Source organism: Hemicordylus capensis, chromosome 1, assembly GCF_027244095.1.
Source record: "Hemicordylus capensis ecotype Gifberg chromosome 1, rHemCap1.1.pri, whole genome shotgun sequence".
Taxonomy (NCBI): Eukaryota; Metazoa; Chordata; class Lepidosauria; order Squamata; family Cordylidae; genus Hemicordylus; species Hemicordylus capensis.
The window spans coordinates 357,177,738-357,197,998 of record NC_069657.1 but is presented as its reverse complement, the minus strand read 5'-3'; the positions used below and the strand labels follow the sequence as shown (position 1 = coordinate 357,197,998).

Sequence of the window (20,261 nt, the reverse complement as noted above, 5' to 3'; positions counted from 1 at the left end):
TGTTTGCATTAACACTTTAATGCATGTACACTGTCAAGTGTTCTTTTATGAAAATAAAACTTTGAGTATGAGGATGTGCTGATGTGAAGCAGAAAGTATCCTCATTGCCATCCAAAGCAATCCTCCTATGTTCATGCCTTCTTTTATATAAACAATACCTTCAACTAGTCTACAGTATACCAATAACTTTCAAGAAAACACAAGATGTGCAGAATCTCTTTTTAGATATAGCCTTGGGCATGCTAGGAATGGGGAATACGTAAGTTCCATTGCTGCAGGAGTATTTTATTTTTCAAATGTATCAACCTCCTTTCTGTAAATAACTCAGAGCAGCTCACAACATCTTGAAACAATGTTACCAGAAAAAAATAAATTAAAAACAATGTATAAATCAGGACCAACAATATCAGAATCAAATGCTGACCTAAATAAAAGCGATTTAAGCTGCCACTGGAACACACAATGAGGGCCTTAGGCAGAGCTCTCTGGGGAGAGAATTTCAATATTTTGATGCCATAGTAGAGGGGGCCTGATGCTGGCTTTTCTTCAGCCTCGCTCTAAGAGCCAATGCAAACCACAGCAAAGCCTTCCATGGTCATCTCAAGAGACAGTGGGGAACATGTTTATTCACTATTTATTTACAGCATTTTTATCCTGTCTTCCTAAATATTAAAGGCTGCAAAACAACAATAACATGACAATAAAACCACCACCACAAGCTATAAAGCATGCACATACTAATTAAAATAGTAGTTAAAAATCAGTATCAGAATAAAAATAGCAAAAGTCAGAGAAAACACACATTTGAAAAAGGAACGTCCTTCCCCCCAAAAAATAAACCACAGAAAGAGGGAGAGAGAAGTATGAGAAAACATCCCAAAGATTACTAGGACCCAGATAATAACCAGCACCTTGAATCACATCCTAAAGATAAATAGAAAGTCAGTGTAAATCTGCAAGAACCAGTGATATTCATCCACTACCTTACTCCAATTAACAGGTGAGAAAGAGTAATAAGAGAGGGGAGCACAGTTTACAGTGAACCAATTTTTATGATCTGGCAAGAGGCACAGTCATCAAAGCAAGCTGAGTTGGGTATCAGTGTCATAGTGATGACACCATGACACCTTATTCTAAACTTTTAGGTGATCTTTCTCAGATGTTTCATGTTAAACAGCATTAGAGGCAGAAGAGAACTTCTCTGGCACCCTATAGCAAGCCCTAATAGGATGAACTATACTCTTCTCCAGGTGCACCCAATAAGGTAGGAGTGGGACCAAAGTAGTACATAACATTCTGAGCAAATCTTGAGTGTGATCCAGAAGCAAATTCTCAATTGAATTGAATGATGCTGTGATGTTCAACAAGGCCAAACTATTTGTATTCCTCTGCCTATTTCAGCAGAGGCAACAAAAGCAGTAGCCTAGGAAATGTTCAGAGGCCAATTTATGTCTGTGTTTCTTTGTTTTAATGTGCAGTGTGCATTCAATTTTCACACCTAAGTTGACAACATTGATTCCATTGATCTGACAGGTAAGAAAAAGAAAAACACAATCTATCCCTTATTCTTGTGTCCATATGTTTAAACATTGTTCTAATTCTTATAATCCTAGTTGGGCCAAGTCCACTTTCAAATCAAACAAAATATGTGCAATTACTATAAAACATTTGAAGTAAATGAAAAGCAACTGGTTTTGTGTTTAAATGTATAATATCAAGCTGATGAATAATCAATGGTAGGCAATTCAATATATTTGCAATAAATCCCTGGGCAACTCTGGAATGTCCCTGGTGAAATGAGAGCTTATGTGCTTTACTCTAGTTCCTATGCAGTCCAGAGTTGTTTCTAAACTTGAAATGCTCAAAAATTCTGTGAACATGTGCACAATGTAATGTCATCAAGAAAATGGGAGAGGTGTATGTACAAAATACAAGACTGCTCATAATCGGAGCAGAGACAAGACCAACAACAACAACCAATAAGGTTACATATGGAAAGTTGATCTGTCAGTCTCATACAATAGCATTAGCACATTTATTAAAATGTCTCTCATAGACATCGTGCAACATGCAAACTCAACATTAAGATTAGGGATGTGTACCAAATTGCTTTGGTGTATGCATGTGCCAACGCCATTTACATGCCGAAGCCACACGAGGGATGCCAGAGATGCATCCCATCACCGCGGCATGGCATTCTAGAGGGGCTAGTGACACAAGCTGCTGCTTGCACAGAAGTCTTTCCATAACAATAGCGCCATGGCAGGCCGGTGGGAGCTTGGAGGATGGGCAAGTAAGGCCTGCCTGCCTCCTTTTAAGAGAACTCTGCACTGAAAGGTTTCGACGCCACGGAACTGAAGTGTTTCAATGCCACGGAACTGAAGTGTTTCAGCGCCTCTCCAAAAAGGCGCCAAAATACTTCGGGCTCATTCCTAATTAAGGTGTTTACAGCAGATAAAAAATATTGACAGCTAACAAGATCAATCACTGATCCTCAAATTTGTTTGGAAAAATGGTCTAATGTGTATCTTATTATGATACAAATTTCTTACTAGATTATAACAAATACATGGTAGTGAAATCAGACATGTGCTATGAGAATTGCAGTTACCTAATGCAAATGTTGGTTCATAAAACACTTTTCATATAAATGATGGAATTCTAGAGTTTCAGCAAGAGTAAAAAAATAATAATAATTTTCTAATCAATTCTGTGGAGCAAAAGCAAAAATGGATGATATACATTTCTATACACCTATGTGCTTAAATTGGCTTTAGACGAATCTGAGCACTGACTACTTTGAAAAACAACAATCTTTTTAAAAGGAGAAGCCTGGATGGGCCCTTTTATAGCGTGGTGTTCAGTGATCGGTAGCATGCTCAAATGACTGGTATGAGAATACTAATCTGGACAGGGCTACAGATACTATCTTCAGAATTAGTGACCCACTTAGAAATGCCAGATTCTAACACTGGAATGCACTCATAATTTCCCAGCAAAGGGCAGCTTATATTCTTTTGTACAACAAACTACTTAGACAGGCCTGCCAATAGCAGACAAATTGCCATCTAGATCTGAGTGATTGCTTTAGTCAATTCTATCTAGCGTTGGTGCACTTTATAGCTGGATTTAATGCAGATGTCTGCTGTTTTTGTTTTCTGATGCATGAATATATGTTTACAATTTAGAGTATTACATTTAGAAATGCTGAACCAGCTGTTTCAACATTTTAGGCAGAGCCCTGTTTTTCATGACCTCCACTGTTATATAATATTGGCCATATAATTCACCTTTATGACTGGATCCTGCAAAATTCAATGGACTGCATACCAACATAAAAATAGCCATATCACTACTCTCTTTGTGCTCTCAGTGTTTGTAAAATTTCAACTTCCCTTTCATGCAGGTCTGTTTTCTGTGCTTTACCTGCCCCTAAAAAGGGAGCACCATCAATTTGCATTACTGAGGTTCTTGCCTTATAGTGGCAGAAAAAACGAGTTTGAAGAGTAAATTCTTGTTCAATCCAAATGAACAAGAGGAACAAATGAATTCTACCAGGTCTTAACTGAGAAGACTGGTGGGATTTTATGGGTAACAAGTAGGTGAATAGGAAATTAAAGGCAGAAGCCAAAAGATGACTGATATTCCTTTTCTAACTGCCTCTCCAACCTAGTTATAAGTTTTCATTTTATCATATTTTAATCAATTTTTAATTCTAATCTTAACTTTTTATGGCTTTTCAGAGATTTTAGTCTTATACTTATAGCCTTTATTTTATTCATATTTTAATTCATTTTATAACATTCTATAATTCTTAGTCCAAACTTTACAGTTACTGCTTTGCTCAGGCATAGACTGTTTTTAATGCCACTGTTTTTATGTTTTATCTTATGCTGGTCAAAGACCAAAATAAAGATTGGTTGATTGATTTTCTAACACTATATAGAACTCATTTTCTAGCATTTTATAGTACAAGAGGACCTCGTTAATCACGAGTCCAGCACTCATGGTTTCATGTAATTAGCACCTGACCTCAATATACACAGGGTGGTGGTGAAGGAAAAAGGGTCAAACCCACATATCCATGGGAAGGGGGTGGCTAAAAATGATCTTGGAGGTCATTTCCAGCCACCATTATCACTGCTGGAGAGATCGGGAGCCATTTTACAGCTCAAGAACAAGGCAAAATGCAAAATTTTTGGCAAAGTGGACGACAGTAGGGCACAGCAGGGCACTTTGAGGGCCCATTTAGGATGACGGGGGGAGGCAAAATTCACCACTTTTGGTCGATTTTTGGGATCCAGGATCCTAACCACCCCGATTCCCATTGCCCTAATGCCCCGTTGCTTGCCGATTTGCTATTCATGGGACCCCCCGTGGAATGCAACCCTCGCCAATAGTGGGGTTTTCCTGTACCTCGATAGAAACGGAGATATTGTACTTCAAGGATTTAGAGGTGCCACTTCCTTGATCTTCTATTTTATTTGTTCAGAATAGTTTTTAAAGCGTTTGCTCTCTGAGGCTTTTAATGTTGTTGTGGTGATTTTACTATTGTTTTTACTGCTACTATTTTTGTTATTTTATTGTAATGATGCTTTATTCTTATTTTTGTAAGCTGCTTTGTTCTACTAAAAGCAAGATATAAATAACATTAAAAAGTAACAATAAGAATACTTAAGGGATACATAATTCCATTCTAATGCAACTGCTTCCAGTGGAGTAGCTGTGTTAAGTCTGTTGCAGCAAACACAACAGAGTTTTGTGGCACATGAAAGTCTAGCAAATGTATTGTGGAATAAGCTTTCATGGACTACAGCCCTCATGCACCTGATTAAGTGGGCCCTGGTTCATAAAAACTTATGTTACAGCAAATTTGTTAATCTATAAATTGCCACAAAGAAAAAGCAAGGAAAACTATTGTAAGACGCAAGGGACATATTTAGCAAAAATACAAAGACAAATATACCCCAGGTTCAACCATTCAATCTGATCTGGGGAAATAATTCCTTCCTATTCCCTGAACTCCTGAGTGGTCTCATTAGAGCCAAGCTGTAGCCGCGGTCAACAAGAACCCGATTCAGGCTAAACTGAAACCAGAAATGGAAGTTTGGAAACTGTGAACCAGAATGATATTCTCTGTTGACCTAGTCAAGTTGGGGTGGAGTGGGGGGACTGGACTTCCAGTATTTACAACTAGAATTATCAGAGGTCCCCTTACTCCCTGCCTATTAAAGGACTTAATATTTAGCACTCCAGCTCCTCGATAGGCCTGAGAGCAGTTGGGAGTGCACTGGATAGGTCACCAGGCTAGCTCCCACTCTCCCCTCCCAAGATTTCTGGTTCTAGCCCTGAATTCCCCAACAAGTTAAAACAGAGAAAACAAAATGCCATCTGTTCTGTGGTTAAAATTTCTTTAAGATTAAATTCTATCATTCCTTTAGCACTAGTTCAGCACAACATGTCTGGATGATGCTTCAGAGGGAGAACCTACACTGACCCTTGCACAAAATGGAATGACCAGCATGAAGACTGAGCTAATTCATTTGCAGAGGATCTGGAAATAATGGGTTGGAGCACCTAATCAAGCTCATTGGGAGCAACAGGAATAGTATTTTGTTTTGCTTACCTAAAGCCAACAATTGGGCACTCCTTGCAGATATTGCACTTGGCCTGATGTTTTGCTGTTTCTGCAGCTGCCACTCTGTGCAGAACAGGCAGCCACACCATGGATTGTGGCTCCAGATGCATCCAGTCTATGAACTGTTTTACACTGATCTCTGGTTTATTGTTATTCTGACAAATGAGAATCAGATCAGGAATTATTTGAATGTCTAGTTTAAAACAAGTGCAAAGCCACAGACAAATGCAAGCCATAAACACACTGCTGCCATCAACATTCAGTCAAAAACAACAAACACCACAATCCTTTGAGCTGTTAACCTGGCACACTCTTAAGTTGGCACCTTGCTTGTGACAGTGTGTGGTCAGAGAGGACTGGCCCTTGCTATGGCAAAAGACCTTTTTTGCATGAGATAGTGATACAGAGAAACAGGCAGCCTAAGCTTTTGAGCTTTGCTCATGTGGGAGCAGCATGTGCTAGAAGCCCGTGGATGGCAGCTTCCGAAAAATCTTTCAAGGTATAGTTTTTCACATGTCATTTTTACAGTGCAACTCACCCCTTGTGTGTTTCAGAATGACAACACTGATTGTTTTTATCTCAATGTTTACAAATGGATGCCCTGAATAACTATTTGAACAAAACATTGGTGTTATATGGGTTGAATCCTAAGCAGTGCAAGAGCAATGCCTCTCACACAAGCAATACTTCCCTGCCACTGCAACTCCTTGAGCCTCTGAGAAACTGCTCCTGAGTGTTGGGTGACCGTCAGAAATGGTGCAATTCCCACAATAGGGCTGGAAATGGGAAGAGATTCCCCAAAACTAGGAATAAGCCCTCTAGGAGCAACTCCACATGGAGAAGGCACTTGCAGCTAATTTCCAGGTACTCTGCTCTCCAACTGCAGCTCCCTACACTGCATCACAGTGTTCTCAAGGGTTCCCTGACCCCCAGGAGTGTCTTTTGAGGAAGCTGCGGCAGGGGGAGCGGAAGATTGCTTGCATAAGAGCTATTGTGCTCACTCTACTTAGGCTCTAACAAGAGGGCTATTGTGTTGATTTTTTTTACATTTGAAAAAGGTTGTGTTTGTGAATGCCCAGGCTGAATCTGGCCTGAAGAGAAATTTCTGAATAAGGATTTATTTCAAGGGATATATTTAAAGAGGCAAGATTCGAGTCAATACCTGTTGGAAACAGCTGCGAACACTGGGCTCAATATTACTACCTCCAAAAGCAGCGACTTCACCAAGCTGCCGTGGGATTTGGATAGCATCATGAAGCAATAAGCCCAGCTGCCTCTGGTCACACATTTCTGTAGGTCCTGCTACTTCCTTAAAGAGATCTGGAATCCATGCAAGAAAGGAGAAGGCCTCTGTTTACTTTCACATTAGCAATTTTTGCAGTAGAGATTTGCATTCCTGCACACCTTCAAAATTGCACTGCTTTCAAAGTCATTCAAAGTTGTTCAGCCCCCTCCCTAGCTGCTTGTAAGGCCCTTCTTAAGACCCACCTGTTTCACCAAGCATTTGCCCTATTATTATTATCATTATTATTATTATTATTATTATTTACACAGTCAGACAGGTGTTATTGACTGGTTTGTTTTATCCAGACATCGAGTCCTTCCCAAGGACCTGGGATGGCTGAATTTTATTGTCAATTGTTATAGATATCGCCGCAGAATATAGGCTGTTCCCAGTAAAGCTGCTTTTTGTAATTGGCTGATGGTGATTTCTGTGGCCCCTATGGTGTTGAGGTGCTCTTCAAGGTCTTTTGGAACGGCACCCAGGGCGCCAATTACCACTGGGATTATTTGGGTCTTTTTCTGCCACAGCCTTTCAATTTCAATTTGTAGATCTTTGTATTTGGTGATTTTTTCTATTTTTTTTTCTTCTATTCTGCTATCCCCTGGTGTTGCTATGTCGATTATTTTAACTTGTTTTCTATTAATTATTATTATTATTATTATTTTAATTAATTGTTATTGGTATTTTTATTCACTGCCTAAAGTCTTTGGAGGAGACGGTATATAAGAAAATTTTAATAAACAAAACAAATAAATAGATTATAGTGGCCATGAACCAGGGCTGGATCTAACATGGGTCCATATGAGGCAATGGCCTCAAGCGGTGAGTTGCAGGCAGCCCACACTCTGCTGTAGGCATCGCCAACCTGTCTGCTGCCACCATCTCTTCTCGTCTGTGTGGTCACTGCTGTTCCTTCTCTCAGCCTTTTCCTTCACCCCTTACCCACCATGGCAGCCCAGACGTGGCAGCCCAGACCACTTACCCACGTGGCACCCCATTCCCCCTCACCATTGACCGCATCTTCTGGAACATATTGCCACTGCTTGGAACACTGACATAGAGCAGCACAGAGCATGTTTCCATCATTGCCGGATGTCCTCTCCTCACTGTGTCTATGCTGCTAAGCTCAGGAGAGAGGACTGCTGGTCTTGGGGTAGCAAGCATGAAATTTCCCCTTTGCTAAACAGGGTCCACCTTGGTTTGGATTTGAATGGGAGATTACATGTGAGCACTGTAAGATATCCTCCTCATGGGAAGGGGCCGCTCTGGGAAGAGTATCCTCATGCTTACATGCAGAGGATTCCAAGTTGCCTCCTTGGCATCTCCAAGGTAGGACTGAGATTCCTCCCTGCAACCTTGGGGAAGCCGCTGCCAGTCTGGGTAGACAATACAGAGCTAGATGGACCAATGGCCTGACTCAGCATAAAGCAGCTTCCTATATTCCAGGGTGTGTGTGCTCTCTCTCGTGCACGCACCCTCTCTCTCTCACACACATACACACACCCCTGCAGTCTCTCCCCTCCAACACCAACCAAAGTTCAGTGCCTTAGAAAAGAGAGAGCAGGGCAGACTAACAGTACACACGGGTGCTGGCTTAGCAGCATAGCAGTGACAAGAAGAGGCCAGACAGCAGGACCAGACGCTTGGCTCCACACTGGTGTGCAAAATAGCAAGCAGTGGAAATGCATCCTAGAAGTTGAGGCTGGTGGCAAGGGAAGGGCAGAAGGGATGGAGTCTGGGCCAGTGAGGTGGAGGAGGGGCATCAGTGCTGGAAGGGCCAGCAAGAGGGACAGGGCAGCTCCTCAATTGCCTCAAGCAAGGCATGGCAATGAGCCAGCACTGAACAATTCTCTCATACAGTTGGGGTAGCACTAAAAATATTAAACTGAGTTATTCTTGATGTGCTTTCAAATCTACAGTATGGTTAAAGCAAAGCTGTTTCTCAGTTGAGATCAACTTCTACCACACTTCCTCATAAACACCTATTTTTACAATAATGTGGCTCAAAACATTTAATTGTGCTACTTGTCAGTTTTTAAAATTGATGTCTGTGACCTTCACCTTCTGAACCAACATAGTCTCCAGAAAACAATTAAGAATGGGTTAGCTGTTAGAATAGAGATCTTATTTGTATTCCATATTTGATGTTGCTTTAAAAATGGAGTACTTTTTAGTTACATGAAGTTTAGAAAAGTTTGTTTTATCACTGAATGCATGCTAGAATCTCCTGAAGTGGGATGTGCTACTGTAACTGGTATTCAGAGGCATAACGACTAGCCGCCATTGATTAACTTGTCCTCCGTGAATTTCTCTAAGCCCCTTTTAAAGCCATCTAAGCCACTAGGACATTAGCACATACTGTGGCAGCAAATTCCATAGATTAATGATGAACTTCCTTTGGTCCATGCTAAATCTCCTGTCAGTCAATTTTATTGGGTGACTCTTAGTTTTAGTGTTGCGGTAGGGGAAGGGGGGGAAGTATGTCCGCTTTCTCCACATGCATAATTTTATAGTAATACTCATTCAAGTAGTAATACTACGTTTCCCGGAACCTAGCCCTCTCCCAAGTCAAGGTGGATCACAGTCAGTGGTGAACACACATTCTGCCTGACTACAGAGGAGATATCAAATCTGTGGATCCCTGGAAATCAGTGCTCATTTCTTTTAGCCTTTAATTTCCTTTATAATAATTCTTAAACAACAGAACCACCGCTGTCTAAAAAGGACAATCCCCCTATGAACAGCAACCAGGAGAAATTAGTTTTTAAGAAGCACAGCAAACTTATTATTTCACATTATTGAGAGACCTCTCAAGCATGCTCTTTGGCCACCCCCTAACAATAACTATTTCATTTCTGTGGCATTTGCCATTTCCTTCATAAAATCTTCTTCAATAATCCTACCGTGGGAGTGAATTATACACAAAGTTGAAATTTATGTTAAAACTATTACTGTAATGATTCCTGGGACTCCAGGAGGATTAAAATGGCTTACTGTTTTGATCCTGTCATATGCTGGAGGATAGTGAGATACATTATTTCTGTTCTCAGATATTACAGAGCATGGTCTTGGATCATCAACACAGTGAAAAACATCATAACTGGCAACTAGGAATTTGTGGGGTGGCCTGGCATGTGTAAGTAAGTATTTGTTTTTTTAATTGATGCAGTACTTAATTTTATTTGGATACTGCTGGTTGACATTGAAGAAAGTGGTGACTATACTTTGCCTTCAGGGTTTGAATGCTGATGGTTGAAACTGATGCTGAAATATCCCAAGTTTAACAATTACAGCAAAGGGGGAAATGTAAAGTCACCATATTTAATACAATAATATGTCGGCACATTATTCTACAGTGGTGTTATCTAACAAATACACCTGCTGCTTCAGTCAACTCTGGTTCACACTGTACTGCTTGTGGGTTCTATAAATTAAACATATGCGTGCTTTATTTGTGCTGTTTTCTACAACAAAGAGCTAATCATTCAAATGCAGAAGAATTAATGCCTCTCTCATAAAACTAGGAAGAACTCTCACTGGAATGAGTACCTGTAGCATACCATCTATACATGTTGCTGTAAAACAATGGTCAGAGGCATTTGGCAAAATTACTGCTATGTGTTCTGCTGAAATACACTCCAGTTGTCAGAAGTGGAGGTCTCCTTAACACAAATACTCACATCTGTACTTCTCTTCTAGAAGGCCCTTAGAAAGAGACATCAAGCCAATCTTCAGGGACTGCACTCTGATTTTTCCAGTCCGGCCACTAAAATGATATGAAAACAACATTCAACACTTTGCAGGTGGTGGCGTAGTTTAATTCAAACACAGGATTGCTGGCAAGTAGACCTGGTGTACTCCAATTCTTACACATTAGCTGCTACTCATATCAATGATTCTCTTTTGCAAACGTTCTTCAGTACAGGCACTAAATATTTACATTCTGTATAAACATTTCACTTTAATTATCATGTATTGACGTTTGGGCAGGTAGCATCACAGCATGTTCTAATGATGTGATTTACACAGTTGCACACAGTTGGGAGCCACATTACACAGTGTGAGATGATGACTGTAGTAGATGTTATTCTACTTAGAGAAACATTAATACTTTTCAGAACATTGTCTGCCAAGTCTGTGCTTAAAGCACTTTGATGAATAGGTACAACAGGGCATAGAAGCAGACTTATACAGCAATCAGATGATGTAGAGTGTCCCTTTTATCTAAGCAATGCAACTTCAGGCTCTCTCAGCCCAATGTTTATAAGAATATAGGAGATGTTTTTAAAATCATAAGGAAAATACTCTTCAGCATTGGTTCTAACATGCTACAATGCAGGAAATTAAGAGCCCCATTATCTTGGAAAGTTCAAAATATATTTGCAAATGAATTAAACAATTTGCTTGACACACCTTCCGCTAAGAATAAAACCTGTGATACAATTGTTAGGACAACCTTTGCTTCAATCAGACCCTACATATTTCTAAGCCTAGAAGATGTCTATAACTTTTGTTTTATTATTTAGCACATTTCTATACCACCCCATATATACATCTCTGAGCAGTTTACAATTTTATAAAACAAACACTTAGAACATTAAATCAATTAAGATGGTGTGTCTGTGTGTATACACAAATTATCTATCTATCTATCTATCTATCTATCTATCTATCTATCTATCTATCTATCTATCCACACACACACACATATACATACACACACGCACACTTTAAAAATTAAAACATTAAAACTATGGACTAAAAGCCTGATTAAACTGATATATTTTCAATTTTTTTCTGAATAACATCCAGAGATTAGAATGCTCTAATTTTGTTTGGGAATGCATTTCAAAGCCCTGGACGACCCTAGAAAAGGCTTAGTTTTTGTTCACCACCAAACAAACCGGTGGCAACTGCAACCGGATCTCCCTGATTATCTTAAAAGGAGATGGGGTTCATGAAGAAGGAAGCATTCTGACATTAAATACATTATGCATAAATACCTTGGTCCCAAGCCATTAAGAGTTTTATAAATAATAACCAGTACTTTGTATTTCACCCTGAAATTTATTGGCAGCCAATGTAGTTCTTTTAAAATAAAAGTAATGTGATCTCTTAGGGTATTCTTGACTGCTGCATTCTGTACCAATTGTAGTTTCTAGACTACATACAAAGGTAACCCAATGTAAAGCACATTGCAGTAGTCAGGAATGGATATTACCAGCATGTGCACCACTGTCTTAGGGTCATTTACTTTCAGAAATGGACGTAGCTGGTATATCGGTCAAAGCTGATAAAAAGCACTTCTGGCCACAGCCTTAACCTGAGAAACCAGGGAGAGGTTCAGGTCCAGAAGTACTCACAGACTACATACCTGCTCTTCCTCAGAGCATGTAACCCCATCCAGAACAGGCCGATCTAAACCACTTCCTACGTTCTGACTGCCCACAATAAGTCACTCTGTCTTGTTGGATTTCCCCATCCTATGGACTTCTCTGCACACTCATTTCTCCCTGGCCCCCCTTCTGCTTCTCTTTCCCACAGTTCTCTCTAAACTTTTAGTGGCCACCTGTCACTCTCCACACATCCTTGTCAATACAAAGAATAAAAACTACTCAAGCAAACAGCTATTAATCCACAAGTAACACTTTCCATTACTTCTTCCTCCTTTTCTGTCTCCATTCCATAGTAAGATGTGTTCTCCCTATGCATCTGGAATCTGCACAGTATATACTCTCCCCCTCTATCTGTGTGACAGTATCTGTTACTCTTCTTTTTCTGTTCTACATGACACTCTGCACTCTTATCTCAGTTTCCCCATTTTCTTTCTTCGTTCTCTGTTTCTGCATCCTCCCCTACTTCTACTACTCCTTGGAAGTTCACTGGCAACTGCAGAAACATGTCACTCTTCCAAGCAGCTCACACACTGAGCAATAAAGGTGGGCTAATGTACCAGGGCTGGCTGGATGCAACACAGCAGAGGAAATTTAAGAATTAGTTTTCAGTAAACCAATCTGCTTGTGAAATCTAAACAATTCCTCCAAAATCCCATGCACGTTTGTATTTTGCCCCCCTTTCTTCATAAAGGTCATGTTCTGTCTTTAAATTACATTTTCAATACAGGATCCTTAAAGACATTTGCAGAAAACATTTGGTAGGCATATGCTTAAGACTGAAACATATTTACAATAGAGATGTTAGTCGATTATATAACCTTTGAGTCCTTGGGGAAAAAAGTTCAGAGATATTAGATTTAATTTCTGTTCTACTCAGTGACCTAATGTGAGGAATAAATAATTCTTGATGTGCCAGAAATACAAAAGGGCAATAGGTTTCTTTGTCAATTGTTTTCATTTAATGTTTTACAAAGGCCATAAACACCAGTAAGCATGTCAGTAAATATTTCTTCAGTCTCTGAAGCTAATTAAATTCCAGATTAATAGCATGTGAGAAACAGATGGCTTCTTAGGTGGGTTAATGTTTTCAAAAATTATAGACGTCAATGACATAAACAATGGAAGTGTTAAGTGATGAATGAGAGACAATCCAAGGCTATTTGCAATATTGTCAAGGCAAAATTGCATGCCAATATTTTATTGTTTGAGAATTTTATGGGTAAAATGTAAAATATGCACGATGAACTAAAAACTGCATTGTTTATTATATTTTGAAGCTGCAGCCATATCAAGGTTTAAATCTCACATCCACAGCTCAAGGATGGAAATGACTGATGATGACAGCATTGACGGTGGGGTTTGTCAATCATTCCATCTATTTACTTTTTCCTCTACATCTCTGCCCTCTCTCTTGTAATTCTTCCCACCCCCTGCCTTTTGCTTCAAACGTGAACATATATGTTGCAATATGATTTACAGTAATCAATCATCTTTATGAAATAGAACATAAGAGAAAGGAACTATTAGGAGTGAAGATATAATGTTACGAAGGACAGGTTAGTAGTGGGACGTGCACAAGGATTGAAGGCGAGGGAGTGATGGAAGCTCTCTAGGTAGAGCATTCCATTCCATAGGCATTCAGAATCCAGAGCTCAGAGAACACATTGTGTTTCCATTGTTGACAATGGAAAGATCTTACTTCTTTTAGATATTTATCAAAAATAAATAACAAAGTGGCTAAGATACATGGGATTCTTACCTTTTCCATATATGCCAACTGAAAAGCATTGTTGTGCATAAAAACTGACTATGCAGTATCATGAACATTGTCTGTTTAGTGCTTTCACCTCTTACTTACGTATCATAAACATTCAGCAACCAGTTGAGACACATATCTACACAGACTGGAACATCCACCAGGTCCTTGTGCTTCTCTTCCATTCCACCATAAATTGTAGTGAGACAGCTGACTACATCCTGAACAGTGAGGAGCTGATCATTTTGGTTCAACTTGTGCTGTTTGAAAGCTTCATTTGTTGTATTTAAGTCCAACAGGTCCACTGATAAAAGAACCAAACAGAGAAATTACTCACATTTTATTTATTCCGATTATGTATATTTCACTAAGTTTATTACACAAGGAGTTTAACTCATCAGAGGACCAACAATCTCTCTCATCATCTCTAATTATGAATCAAGCATCATTTTCTCAGAAGTTCTTTTCCTGCACAGAATGTTAAACAAGACATTCAATGCATGAACAGTAAAGTGTTCATCAGACCAAAGCCAGCTGCTGTGCAGAAATTCTTCAGCATTAACCATTCACTTGTGTTGAAACTCATGTTGTTTGCCATGAAACTATTCAGTCATTATGTTGCACATGCATTCAGTTGTCTATCCATAAAGGTAAAGTGTGCCATCGAGTCGGTGTCGACTCCTGGCGACCACAGAGCCCTGTGGTTGTCTTTGGTAGAATACAGAAGGGGTTTACCATTGCCTCTTCCCATGCAGTATGAGATGATGCCTTTCAGCATCTTCCTATATCGCTGCTGCCCAATATAGTTGTTTCCCATAGTCTGGGAAACATACCAGCAGCGATTCAAACTGGCAACTTCTGGCTTGATAATCAAGCCATTTCCCTGCTGCGCCATGAGGTGGCTTTTTTTCTGTACATATTTTTTGCGTGAATCACTGTACCTGTGCTCATTTTAAAGGTGAACCTGGGTCCAGACCCTCTTAAAGACAGGTACACTAAGGAATCATACTGCTCTATGTCCATTCAACATAACATGAAACTAACTGCATGAGTGTACAGATATGTACATTTGTACACTGTATGCAGATTGTATTGTGTTGAATGTAATATGTGAATTATACGAACAATGAAATAGGCATGTAATTTATAAAGCAATAAGATGGTGCACAAAATAAACAGAGCTATGACATTGTGTCTGAGACTGTGGCATCTCCATCCAACACAACTTCAATTATGTGACACAAAGACTACACTACAATTCTCATGTGGCTATGCGATGAGTATGTATATGGCACCACCAGTAAGCACACACCAATGTTATGAACCAGTAAAGAATGTTAGAAAAGCTTCTAAATGCTCACAGAGAAAGCTTGTAAATGCTAAGCTGAGTTTCAAATAACCAAAAGATAAAGGTACTCAAAGCCTCCAACTATAAAAAGTTCGTATCACAAGGTGTGGGCCATTGTAACAGAGGACAAAACTTCAACACAACTTAAAACTTTAATGAGTTCTAAGATTTCAGAGATTTTTCATGAGAGATCATTTCATTTCCTTCAGCGTGTAAACAAGACATGTGCCCAGCTATTCAGATTTGGCTTTATAAATATATTTCACTGTAGTTTAATAAATTCCTCTTGTCAGAGTATTAAAATGTTGAGATATTTAAGTGGACACAAACGAATTGTTTTGCTTCTACAGGACCATTTAATTTGCTTTGTAATTTGTATTTATAGTTTGCTGATGTATCTGTGGATTATGTTTAGTATTCCCATGATTGTCTTATCACTTATTTCTGAGCAGTATTTGAACTTTTGCAGTGGGGGGGGCAGGGGAATCCAAAACTAAAATGTTTTTTAAAAATATGTACTGCACCAATGCTCATTTAAGCTAAGGGGAACTCTTCCAACTTTAATCATTTCTGTGGTCAATGTCCAGACTAATCTTGCATGGACATACTAGGATTTTTTTTTTTTAATTTTCCTTTTATCTCTATAGCTACCTATATAACTACTTGCCTGAGAGTTGAGAACCCCTAACAGAAAGTTTTTTGGGAGGCACAGTCAACTGTAGAGGGAAGTGGAGATGGCTGGAAATCACCCCTTCCCCTTTGCACAACAGATAATCCTGGCACATTGGTACAAAGTTAGTCTGCATTTCAACCACTGGTGCCAGATAAAAAGTCCCAATTATTTTCAGACAACACTTATGGAGTTGTAATTTAACTACAAATTATCCTAGGACAGATATGCTTAATGCAAAAAGTAGGTATTAAATTGTGATATCTGAAAGAAACCTAAAGAGTAGTCATCTTGTATTTTTATCTATCAGCTCTGGGCAAAGCAGATAAATGTATCATTTAAAACCACTTCACAATCTAGAAAAAGCAATAATGGCAACATGCCCATATTCACTGACAGGCATCCTTCATGAAAGCTCATATTTTGCTATGAATTTTGTCTTGGATGATGACAAAAATGTGTGCCAGCTCTAAAAAGCACAGTTATAGTAGTGATTATGAGAAACTAATTATCATCTAGACAATGAGATTGAAGGGAAAGAGCTGATTGTGAATTTTCCCCTAAGTAGTCTTACGTTATGAAGAGATGCATTTAACAGGGACAAAAAGAGGAGTTTAAGCTAGAAACCAAATGGCAGTATAATCTCTAGAGGCATCTCTCACTAGGAATGGTTGCAAATTAACAAAAAGCAGCAGTTTCTTGGCATTATTTTCACTGTATATATACAAAGAGGATGTTAACAATGTCCCCAGTACATTTTTGTAGAGAGAAATGCACAAATATTGTGTCATTTTGAATGAAAATAAAACTTAACAATTCTAGATGAATTATAAATTGCTGCATCCCATTCACATGAAATAAGGACCCTAGAAGGACATAACACCTTGTGATTCACAGAATACTGTGCATGGGGTGGATCAAAGATACCATTAATATCACTGCAGTGGCACTAACTAAAATGGCAGAGGTTGTGTCCTCTTATTTATGCAAATGGGCTTCATTAAGCCTCAGGAGACAGATTACCATTCTTTGTAGAATTCCCATTATGCGAACACAACATAATCAAATGATAACTCAGTAATACAATAAAAAATTGTCTTGGTGTTCTGATCTTCCTCTCACTGGCACATACATATCATATTGCTCCTGTATAGTAGGCAGACCTGATCTGGGGCTACTCAAGACATGTTCAAATGAGGTGCTGACCAGCAGCAAACTTAGGATCAAGACCATTTTTTCACAGATGAGATTTGTGGTAACCCTGTTTTATTGTTCTCTTATTTATGTTTACATGTATATCTCACTCTTCCTCTGAGAAGCCCAGAGTGATGTACATAGTTTATATATATCCAGTCACCCAGTAAGCTTCATAGCTGAACGGGGATTTGAACCTGGTCTTCCTAGAGTCCAACATTCCAACTGCTACACCAAGCTGGTTCTCAATACAAATATGTATTTGCCTGCCTACCTACCTACTACACTCCTTTGCAGTGTGTGGCTTGGCTTCTTCGCCAAGTAATATAAATCCATTTTCCTTATCAGTAAGTATCTTCCACTGCCCTTCAAAGAAGCCTGACGCTTGTCTACCTAGATGCACCTGGGCTTCGGGAAAGGGCAAGAGCATTTTTATGTAGTGCACATGCTCCTTGCTTCTAATAACTGGATTGGGCATAGGTGATTGGAAGTTGGTGGGTAAATGTTTCCCTCTTAGAGTGGAAAGTTATACTAGAAGAAAGCTTTGGTCTGTTCTGGCTCTAAACTCCCATAAAAATGGTTTTCAAGTATAATTCCAAACTCAGAAGCAGTAAATCACCTAAAGCAAGCTTTACAGCTGGCACGCTGAACACATATGCAGCTGTCTCCCAACTCTGCTCAAAAAGAGTCTCTCTCACATTTCTGAAAAAGAATGGTGTGGAGAGGCTATTGATAATCATATTAATATCAACACGCAGCAAAGAGTTTTCTTTGTTGGGGGGGGGGCTCCAAGAGGGAGCTCAATTACAGCTCTGTTGAATTGCTGTGCTTTGTCTTACTTAGACAAAATGCATATTTTCACATTTTTGAGCAGCAAGCTCTGAAAAGTGCCCTCACTATATTCAGTTAAAATGTTTGTCTACTAGGCTGAATGCTGGAAAATAAAAGAATTTTGCAGGCTTCAAGCTGAAGCCAATTGCATCATGGCTAGCCCCCATGAGGTCATCAACAAATCTCCCCTCCCCTGCCCTCAAAGTGTTTAAAAGTTTTATACTTTTAAAAGTTATAAAACTGGCAGCCTGCTTCAAGCTTCAGGGGTGGGGGGAGGGGGGGAAGAAGTCTGGCAGAGGCGAAGCTTGGATGAAGTCAAGGTTGCATCATATTTGAGAATTTGTGATGAGCTCTGTTTTCACCATTGTTAGTCACTGGAACCATGGGCCAGTTCACACGTACAGTTAACTGTATTTAAAGTTACCAGTGTTTGTAACAGCAGTACACCCAAACATGGAAAACCCCAGTTATGCCTCAAAAGTTAACTCCAATCTGCCCAGACTAACTCCAATTTGTACCTGAGATTTCTTCTATGGTTCACTGCCATATGGGAGGAGGAAGCCCAAAGGCAGACCCAAGCAGGGGAGTTATATTGTTAACAAAGAAAGGGTGGGAGAGGGGGGCCCCAGCCTCTTCCCCAGGGGGATTTTTGCTCCCTGTCTTACTCAAGAACCATCCAGGGGAGCAATCAGAATTCTCCTGTGTTCCATCCATCCATCCATCTATTTATTAATTATTTTATATAATGTCTTAAAAAGACATTAAAACACATGATTTAAGACATAGTGCTAAAAACAATATAAAAACAATTCAAAACCATTTAACACTAATTAAAATACTTTAAAAACAATAAAAAAAAACCTTGGAAAACCAGCCCAAAAGTAAGTTTATAGAGCTCTTTTAAAGGCCGACAGAGAGCCTAAACTGCAGATATCTGCTGGGAATGCATTCCATTGGCCAGGAGCAGCTACACAAAAGGCCTGGTTCCGAGTCGCCACCAGACGTACTGGTGGTAACCGGAGACAGACCTCTCCAGATGACCTCAAAGAAGGCACCCTCTAGATCAGGCCTGCTCAACTTAGGCCCCCCAGCTGTTTTTGAACTACAACTCCCATAATCCCCAGCCACAGTGGCCAGTAGCCTGGGATTATGGGAATTGTAGGCCAACATCTGCAGGAGGGCCAAAGTTGAGCAGCCCTGCTCTAGATATTGCTCTGCCATTACAGGCCAGGATGGCTCTCTCATAAGAGTGACAGGCCATGGAGGCACACATGCAGGCCAGAGGACTGCTGACACCCAACCTTGATACTATGTCCCTGCAATCCCTGGGGAAGGGTACCCCAGCAACACCTGGTCTTGGTGGATGGTGGACAGCAGGATCACAACCCACTCACCTGGCAGCCAGGTCGACTCACAGCACACACAAAAATGGGTTTCTCTGCCCACCTCACCGAGGCTGCTTGGCAGGGATCACTTGAAATGCCCTGCTGCAACAATGGCCCTGTCCTGGGAATTCTGAATTGCTGGAAGAGCCCGCTCAGCAGTCCAGTGCCTGCAGTATTCATGCAAATTGTTTGTGTGAGGGTGCAATTGCTAGGGGTTGAAAGGTAGACCCCCTGAAGGGATTTCAGAGCAGCCAAGTTCTAATTTTCACCAAGTAAGGGCGGGGAAGAGAGGCCCAATCCCTTTCCTTGGGGGAGAAAAACTGTCTGGTTCACGAATGACAAATTTACACGATGGTATTCTTGTCGCAGGCTGAACTGTCAGCCCATGACTCCATAGATTGCTATCTCGTGGCAGTGGCAGTCTAAGGGGAATGAGGAGGGATGCTCCATGTGGGAAAGCTGCGGGAACGGGCACTCAGGCAAGTGTTTTCCCAATCTTGACGCCCAAAGTCAAGCCACTGTCAAACCCAGCGCCCTGTCAACACAACAGCCAATGTGGCAATATGCGCCCCAACCCACAGTCCCCAATGTGTGAAGTCGCCATCCTGGGATGGCTTGAAACCAATGCTACCCACTCCCAGGAATCTCCGAGCCTGCAGATCTACATATGCTGTGACCTTGGCCCTGGCTCGGGAATTTTGAATAGCCAGAAGGACTTTCTGCAGCCCGCTAACCGCACTGTCCATGCCAAAGGTTTT

General features: G+C 40.2%; 1 protein-coding gene across 15 annotated transcripts in view; it reads right to left on the bottom strand.

The window, feature by feature from the left end:
- Positions 1-20,261, bottom strand: part of UTRN (utrophin) — a 567,675-nt gene that overhangs the window by 54,627 nt on the left and 492,787 nt on the right. For all 15 annotated transcript variants that reach the window (XM_053290644.1, XM_053290686.1, XM_053290679.1 and 12 more), the window contains 4 exons: positions 14,178-14,379; positions 10,604-10,689; positions 6,801-6,958; positions 5,627-5,793 (listed from right to left, as the gene is read on the bottom strand). In XM_053290644.1, the coding sequence (XP_053146619.1) occupies positions 5,627-5,793; positions 6,801-6,958; positions 10,604-10,689; positions 14,178-14,379 (613 nt within the window). The remainder of the gene's footprint in view (positions 1-5,626; positions 5,794-6,800; positions 6,959-10,603; positions 10,690-14,177; positions 14,380-20,261) is intronic.